The sequence below is a fragment of the Mandrillus leucophaeus genome, unplaced genomic scaffold (genome assembly GCF_000951045.1).
Source record: "Mandrillus leucophaeus isolate KB7577 unplaced genomic scaffold, Mleu.le_1.0 Scaffold240, whole genome shotgun sequence".
Classification (NCBI taxonomy): domain Eukaryota; kingdom Metazoa; phylum Chordata; class Mammalia; order Primates; family Cercopithecidae; genus Mandrillus; species Mandrillus leucophaeus.
The window spans coordinates 1,631,526-1,639,916 of record NW_012102477.1 but is presented as its reverse complement, the minus strand read 5'-3'; the positions used below and the strand labels follow the sequence as shown (position 1 = coordinate 1,639,916).

At 56.9% G+C, this 8,391-nt stretch overlaps 1 protein-coding gene across 2 annotated transcripts in view; it reads left to right on the top strand.

Annotated features, from left to right (window-relative positions):
* The window catches only part of FLYWCH2 (FLYWCH family member 2), an 11,232-nt gene extending 5,200 nt beyond the window's left edge, over window positions 1-6,032 (top strand). Inside the window, exons 2-4 of one of the 2 annotated variants that reach the window (XM_011982632.1) lie at window positions 2,222-2,317; window positions 3,034-3,453; window positions 5,705-6,032. In XM_011982632.1, coding sequence (XP_011838022.1) covers window positions 3,132-3,453; window positions 5,705-5,805 — 423 coding nt within the window. In that variant the 5' untranslated portion in view covers window positions 2,222-2,317; window positions 3,034-3,131 and the 3' untranslated portion in view covers window positions 5,806-6,032. Of the gene's footprint in view, window positions 1-2,220; window positions 2,318-3,033; window positions 3,579-5,704 lie in introns of those variants that run through there. The other variant, XM_011982631.1, reaches the window with a different exon arrangement.
* Window positions 6,033-8,391: the final 2,359 nt, after the last annotated feature.

The following is an 8,391-nucleotide window of genomic DNA, read 5'->3' as shown; positions in this document are numbered from 1 at the left end:
TATATTATATATGCCATATATAATATATATTATGTATATAAATGCAGCAGCATGTGTGGGAGGGGCTCAGTTTCCATTCCCACCCCACTCCCAACTCCCACACACCCCTCCAAGGACTCCATGTGTTCCTGGAAGCTCTGGGAACCCTCTCCTTTTGGGTTTTTATGGAGGCTTCATTACATAGGCATGATTGATTGAACCACAGGCCATTGGTGAACAGCTTAACCTTCAGGCCCTCTCCCCTTCCTGGAGGCTGGAAGTGGGGCTGAAAGTCCCAACCCTCTAACCCTGCCTTGGTCTTTTGGGTGACCAGCCCCACTGAAGCAGCCCAGGGGCTACCAGCCATCAATCAGTACCTAAGCATACAAAAAGACATCATTTTGGAGATTCGAGGAATTTTAGGAATTATATACTAGGACAGAGGGTCAAAGACCAAATATATATTTCACAATATGAAAGAGCACAATTTACGTATTTCAGGATTCCCTTCTTGTTACAACTTAATGAGATTTTTTTATTTTCCTGACTTTTCTCTTTGGATAATTAGCCAGTAGTTTAGGTCTGTCTTGTTCCTTTACTATGGGGTTTGAATTTGAGATGGGGCTGACGGCCCTTTTTTTGCGGGGGGGGACGGAGTCTCGCTCTGTTGCCCAGGCTGGAGTGCAGTGGCATGATCTCGGCTCACTGCAAGCTCCGCCTCCCGGGTTCACGCCATTCTCCTGTTTCAGCCTCCTGAGTAGCTGGGACTACAGGCGCCGCCACCAAGCCCGGCTATTTTTTTGTATTTTTAATAGAGACAGGGTTTCACCGTGTTAGCCATGATGGTCTAGATCTCCCGACCTTGTGATCCGCCCACCTCGGACTCCCAAAGTGCTGGGGCATTACAGGCGTGAACTGCCGCGCCCGGCCTCTTTCGGGCCCTTTTCTGCAGCTTAGAGTTGGCCTGGCTGCAGGGCTGGGACTATAGAATGGCAAGGAGGTGCCTCAAGTGCCAAATATTAGGTTGGTGAAAATTAATTGCGGTTTTGTCATTGAAAGCAATGGCAAAACCGCAATTACTTTTGCACTAACCTAATGTAAGGAGGCGTGCAGTCTGGGGGTCAGAGTGAGTGTGGAGGTCTCCGGGAAGGGCCGCCGGCCTGGAGCAGGCTGCTAGGTCTGGGTCCCTGCCAGCCTTGCGGGGACGAACTGCTGTATTTTGCAGGAATTTACACGCTGGGTATGCAAGAGGCTGCATGTTTTTTGGACTCTAGGAGCGCTGCTGTCACAGAGCCGTCACGGCGGGAGGCGCTAGAGGACCCGGGGTGGACTCGGACGTGGGGTCAGGGATCCTGGCATTTATTCCTACCCAGACCTCCTGTTCATGCTGCGGAGCGTGGGAGGCGTAGGGAGATCGGCCGCCAGAGGGACATGCGCCGGAGCCAATCAGCGTGTGAAGCAGGGCGCTCTGTGGTTGGGGCCTCCTGTAACCTTTTTCCGCCCTGGAGTGGCTGGCCGGGTCATTGCCACTGGAGGTTCCCGGGGCTCCCCAGGTCTCCGGCATCCCCACATCGCCCTGTGACGCAGATGAGCAGAGCCAGAAGGGCCGCGCGGGAGGAACAGGGGTTGGGTTGCCCGGAGGCGGATGGATAACGCGACCCCGATCCCTGCGGTACTCTGCAGTCATGTGACTCGCTGCCTGGCGCATTTCTTCGAGTGCCCACCCCCTCGAGAAGGTGCCCCTGGGGTGGGGGCTTCACATCTGCTTTTGTTTAGTGGTCAGAGGACTACAGAGGGGACCTCTCAGGACAAGGCCTGCAACCCCCTACTCTAGCCCTGCATCCTCAGGCCCCTCTCATGGACAATAGGGTCTTAGAAAACGCCAGGGTGCTGGGCATGGACCCCTCAGACCAGACGCATTGGTAGGGGTCCAAAGAGACCATGAGAACCTCAAGCCCAGGTTGGGGGATTGGCCCCGAGGGAAAAGTGGGCATCCCTGGGCCTTGTCCTGCCTGGGTCCTGGACAGGGGGCTAGGTGGCTGCCCAGGCTGCAATCTTGTGTCTAGGCTAAAACTGTAGGCTGGGAAAGTCCCCATCATCGGCCTACCACCCAATCCCCACCCAAAAGACAGAAAGGCCACCCCACACTGGTGCTACAGCACCTCAGGACCGGGTCTCCAGGCCAACCAGAGCCGGGCGCTTGCCCCTACAAGGTTATAACCCATCCTTTCTGCTTCTCCAGGCCAGAAGCCAAGGAGCCCTCAGTGACTGTGGGATCCAAGACATTATATCGCTGTCCCCACCGAGCCAGGGAAGTGCCAACACCAGCTCAGACAAGGTTGGTGTGAGAACCAGCGGGTGGGGGAGACTGTGGGCCTCCAGACGGGGATGCGACTGGATCTGGTTGTCCCACCTTCCAGGGACAGCTGCAGTGCTGTGGTCTGCAAAGTGCTGGCAGGTGCCTGGCCCATGTTCCCTGTGACAACACAAACTGAGCTCATGTCCCCAAAGTGCTTAGCTCTGATGCTTGGTGCCCAGGGACACCAGTGTCAGTTAAAATGGACGAAGTACATCAGATGCTGTGTGGTCATGGGCTCTGTGTCCACTCTAGCTCTGCCACTCTGGCTGTGTGGATCACCCTGGCATGCCTCAGTGTCCTCAACTGTGACTGGGTCCATAAAAACAGCCTGCTGTCATAACAGGGGTGGGAGGGGGGACTGGAAGCAGTCCACAGGGTGGAAACCCTTTAACTGTGCTCAGCACGTGGGAGGCCCATCGGTAGTGGCTGGGCTCTTAGTCCATTAGTCACTCTGATGGCCCCTTGTGGAGAGTGTTTACTGTGCACATTTTCCAGATGGGGTTAGATGGGGGTGACATATCCAAGGCTGCCAGGAGAGGAACTGGCAGAACAGAAGCCTAGTTCCATCAGGGCCCCCGCCAGCCTTGGCTCCAGCGAGCAGTGAGGCAGCCCCATCTGCCCACCTCCCTCCCAGAGTGGCGTCTAGAGCCCCCCAAGGGCTTCCTCCACTGACGGGATTTTGCTTCCTTCCTTAGGACGGAACCGCTGAACTCCAGGTTGCTTGCCTGGGAGTAGGAGAAATCCACCTGCTGGGGGCTGAGCGTGGCCTGAGGGACAGGCCCTGGGTCCAGGGATGCCCCTGCCTGAGCCCAGCGAGCAGGAGGGTGAGAGTGTGAAGGCTGGCCAGGAGCCATCCCCCGAGCCAGGCACAGAAGTCGTCCCGGCAGCCCCCAGGAAGCCCAGAAAGTTCTCCAAACTGGTCCTGCTCACAGCCTCCAAAGACAGCACCAAGGTGGCGGGGGCCAAACGCAAGGGCGTGCACTGCGTCATGTCCCTGGGGGTGCCCGGCCCTGCCACCCTTGCCAAGGCCCTCCTCCAGATCCACCCCGAGGCCCAGCGGGCCATTGAGGCAGCCCCTCAAGAGCCTGAGCAGAAACGCAGCAGGCAGGACCCAGGTGAGGCTCCACAGCGGCCCCCCAGGACAGCTTGGCACCTCCCAGGGTGGCCCCCACAGCCACGCTGGCTCCATCAGGCCCTTCTCCCTGTCGTGCAGGTCCTTGTTCCCTGACTTTGACTACGTGTGGGGAGCAGTGGCACAGGGGTTAGGGCACAGGCCTGGGCATCCCCCGACCTCCAGCCCTGCCTCTGAGCGGCCTTGCCTCTCTGTTCCCCACTCTGGAATGCGCTGCCCACTGACTCCTTCACAAGGGAGCATCTGAGGGTGTGGTGGGGCCCACAGGCAGCTGCTATCAGCTTCAAGGTCTTGGCTTGCAGCTGCTCAGTGAGAGTCGCTAAGGCCAGGAGCTTGATAGGTCACCTTTCCATATGTTCTAGAAAGCTCCTGTTGTCTCACTCGCTGTTCAGTCACTTAGCAACATCCACTGAACAGCAGCTGTGTGCAGGCTGGGCTCTGGAGACTCGAGGCACGCAGGATGAGACCCCCAGCAGACCAAGGCAGTGACCTCAGCCTGGCTCTCCAGGACTGCCCCTGCCCTTCCTACCTCCTCTGTCCAAGCAATCACCCCCCCGACAAGCCTCCAGGGAGACAGAGCTCGGGGCTCACAGGTCCCGTCGGGGAGTGGGGCTGGGGGTGTGGCCCTAGCTGCTGCAGGCTGGCTGGAGGTGATGGGTCAGGTTCATTCCCTCTGCTTTACTGTGGGAGTGATGTGATGGATGGAGGCACTGAGCGTCTTCAGCCCCGGCTCCCACTCCCCAGGGCCCTTGGCTCTGCCCCTGCTGTGTACTAGACCTTTCTGTCAGCTAGACGTGGGGGATACAGCCAGGTGGGGCATGGTAGCAGAGATGGCATGAGAGCAGGGCTGCCCCTTTCCCTGCACCCAGCTCTCCCTGAGGTGGCCCAGGCCCTGCCCCGCTGTCCCCTGTAGGAGGACAGGTCCCCCCTCCTGGCCCCACAGCAGGTCCTCAGGTCCACAGGTCCTGCCTCTGGGCTCTACCAGGGCAGGCAGCGGAGGGGGCAGGGCCCTAGGCAGCAGAGGAAGTGGGCTGGGTACACCTTTTGAGCTGGAAGTTCCAGAGAGATGGGGCAGGGGGCTGCCCAGTGGGTGGGAAGAAGATGAGTTGGGGTTTCTTCCCGACTAGGAGTGGGCTCTGCCATGCCCTAAGAAGAAGAAAAGTCATAGCAGGTGGCCTTGGCTTGTGACCTCTGAACAGGTGGCCCCTGGGGTCAGCCAGGATACTCAGACTGGCAGCCCATTGTAAGAAAAGGGGGTGCTCTTAGGGTTCCTTCAGTTTGCTGGCAGGGCAGGGACCCTGCCTCACTGATGAAAATTGGGGGGTGAGTGGCCTGAGGTCACAGAGGGTCACAGTCCATAGCCTCCCCAGAATGCCTGAGATGGTGGTGTCCACAGCCACAGGCTTGGAGCTCTCAGGGAACCTAGTGGACCCCTCGGCCTCCATTCCTTTGCTGGAGTGTCAGGCCTGGTGTGAGCAGTGCTGTGGAACTCAGAAGGACCCCGTCCTCCCAGAGCTGGTGGGAGTGCCTGGCTCTCACTGCGAAGCCCCCACCATCCAGTCTTGCTCTGAGAGCCTCTGTGTGTCCCCCTGGCTTCTCCCGCCAACCTTGGGCAGAGGGTGCAGTCCCCACAGCCTGTGGGAGGCAGGGCTCAGAGGAGTGAAGTCACCACCCTGAGGCCACCAGGAGGTCCCTGCAGAGGGCAGAGGGGGTTGGAGTTTGGCTCAGGGTCTATTAGCTCTGTGGAATGAGAGCATCTCAAGGTCCTCCTAGCCCCTTTGAGACTCCTGCTTACTGCTGGGATCCATCTAGGCCCTTTGTGAGAATTGGAGCACAGCTATCTTCTCCAGATGAAAGGCAGAGCAGGGCTCCATCAGGCCCCAGGGGTCCCGCAGGCAGTCACCCTCGAGCATCGACCACCCCCACCTGCCAACTCCTCTGTCCTTCTGTCCCCACCCCAGGTCCAGCAGAGGCGATGGCTGTGGCTTCCCAGTGCTCAGCACAAACTTGGCCTCACGTTTCCTGGAAATGATTTTAGCAGCTTTTGTGGCCCTGGGCTGGTGGCCTTGGGAGCAGTGTCCCTGAGTAGCAGTCACTTCTCAGTCAGGCAGAGGCTTCTGGCCCTGGAACATCCACTGTCTGGGGTGAGAGTGAGGCCTGGTAGACCCCCAACACCCAAGCTCAGCCCTCCGTTCTCCATTGACACCAGCCTGATCCACCTTCTTCTCTTACAGGCACAGATAGAACAGAAGACAGTGCATTAGCAGCGGGGCCTCCTGAGGCTGCTGGGGAGAACTCCGCCCCCTGCCCTGTGGCACCTGGCAAGTCCCTGTAACGTTGATGACAGCGCATCCTCCCAGGCCACCAATCCGGCCATAGGCTCTTCTCTGTCCGCAGGGCTTCTGGGGCCCAATCGGTGAATCTTTGCTTTCAACATTGTGTAATTTCTTTCTTTCTTTTTTTTTAGATCAAGTATAAGTTACTTTTGTAAGCAGAAAAGTACTTTCAAACAAGAATAAAAGAAGCTGTTCGCTAGACCCCATAATGGGCAGGTTTTAAACATTCCAGGCTTCTAGGTCCTTTGAGGCTCAGCTCTGATGCCACCACCCCTGGGTCTCCCCACCCCAGCCCTTACCGGGCCCTTCCAGAGTGCCCCTTAGTCACTGCCCTCCCTGACCCAAGTCTCGCTTCCTCCATGAAGCCTCCCAGACTGACAGCTCCCAGGCACTAAGGGAGCTCAGCCTTGCTGAGAATGGTAGCTCCCGGATTCTGCTGAGGGAGAGGTAGGCCTGCAGCTCATGGGTGGGTTCAGGGAGGAACCTGACAAAAGCACATGCGGCCTGCTTGTCATGTTCTTTCCAGGGGGTTTGTGGGCTGAGGGAACCGGAGTTCCTGCCCTGACCCCCTGGGTGCCACCCCTGCTGGAGGGGAGGTGAAGGAAGCACAGCTACCCTACTTGAGCTCCCAAGTCAGCGAGCCTCCGAGAGGCTTCCCATGCAGTCCTCATTCTTTTAAAACTGCCTCTGGGCTCAAGGCAATGGTAGGGTTTTGTTTGTTTGTTTGTTTTGAGGTGGAATTTCACTCTTGTCGCACAGGCTGGAGTGCAGTGGCATAATCTGGAGTCACTGCAACCACCACTTCCCGGGTTCAAGCGATTCTCTTGACTCAGCCTCCTGAGTAGCTGGGATTACAGGCACCCGCCATCACGCCTGGCTAATTTTTTTATATTTAGTAGAGATGGGGTTTTACCACGTTGGCCAGGCTGGTCTTGAACTCCTGACCTTAGGTGATCTGCCTGCCTCAGCCTCCCAAAGTGCTGGGATTACAGGCATGAGCCACCATGCCCGGCCCTGATTCTGTATTCAAATGGCTTCTGTGTTCACCATGCTTTCTCCTTTCCCAAGTGTTTTTTTGTTTGTTTGTTTTGTTTTGTTTTTTGAGATGGGGTCTCACTCTATTGCCCAGGCTGGAGTGCAGCGGTGCGATCTCGGCTCACTGCAACTGCCGCCTCCCAGGTTCAAGCGATTCTCCTGCTTCAGCCCCTCAAGTAGCTGGGATCACAGGTGCGCATCACCATGCCTGGCTAAGTTTTTGTATTTTTAGTAGAGATGGGGTTTCACCATGTTAGCCAGGCTGGTCTGGAACTCTTGACCTCAGGTGATTTGCCCGCCTCGGCCTCCCAAAGTGCTGGGATTACAGGTGTGAGCCACTGCTCAAGGCCTGTTCCCAAGTACTCTTGGCTATCTGTTCTTGTCAGATGTTAAGGATGCCTGAGGATGTCAGGGCAGGACGTGTCAGGTGCAACCTCAAGAAGTGGGAGTGAGGAAGAGGAAGCTGGGGTGGGTCAGAGGGCAGGGTCACTGTGGGGCGCCCCTGCCCTGTACTCAGTGTGGCACCATCGGGCCCCTCCTGCTGTTGCCTGGGAAGCCTTACCCGGCAGTGAGGGGTGACTGTGCAGCAGCAGGGCCAGGAGCTGGGGAGCATTTTTGGTGCCCCCTTAAGTGGAGTTGGGGGAACAGCAAGGGTTCACCTGGGCCTGAGTCTTTCAGTGGCGTTGGCAGTTGGCCAGGAGGGAGATGCATACTAGCTGGAGCCTGCACGCTGGGCCTGGCCACATCACTGTTTTCCTCACCCTCTGGTTTTATTTTTAAACATTTGGAGCATAAAAGTTGCAGGAGCACGCAGGGCATACTGCATAGCCCTGGCCTGGGTTCCCCGGCTCTCCTTCCCTCTCTCTCTCCTCTTTTTTCTCTGTCCCTCCCTCTGTCTCTCCTCCACACACTTCTCTTTTGCGAAACCATTTGGAGAATGCAGGCAGCAGACTCCAAAACCATTCTGCCTCCAACTCTGAGCACAACCTTCCCAGTCATAGCCATGTTAACGTGAGTGTGCCTGAGAGGATCACTGCTGGTTCCGTGACGTCACCCAGCATCATCCACACCACATCCCAGTGAGCAGTGAGGACAAAAATGGCCAGGTTAGGACCCCATGTTGCCTTTTTTTTGCCACCCATATCCTGGAGCCCCTTTCCTTCTGTTCTTTATTATTTATTTATTTATTTATTTATTTATTTATTTTTGAGACAGGGACCGGGTTCTGCTCTGTTGCCCAGGCTGGAGTGCAGCAGACCTTCCAGGCTCAAGCAATCATCCTCCCACCTCAGCCTCCTGAGCAGCTGAGACTACAGGCAGGCTTGGCTACTTTTTTGAGTTTTTGAGGAGATAGGGTCTCGCTCTGTTGGCCAGGCTGGTCTCAAACTCTTGGGCTTAAGCGATCTTCCCATCTCGGCCTCCCAAAGTGCTGAGATTACAGGTGCACGCCACCGTGCCTGGCCTAGTGTTAGCAATTTGATATTAAAATTGAAATTATAGGCCGGGTGCAGTGGCTCATGCCTGTAATCCCAGCCTTCGGGAGGCTGAGG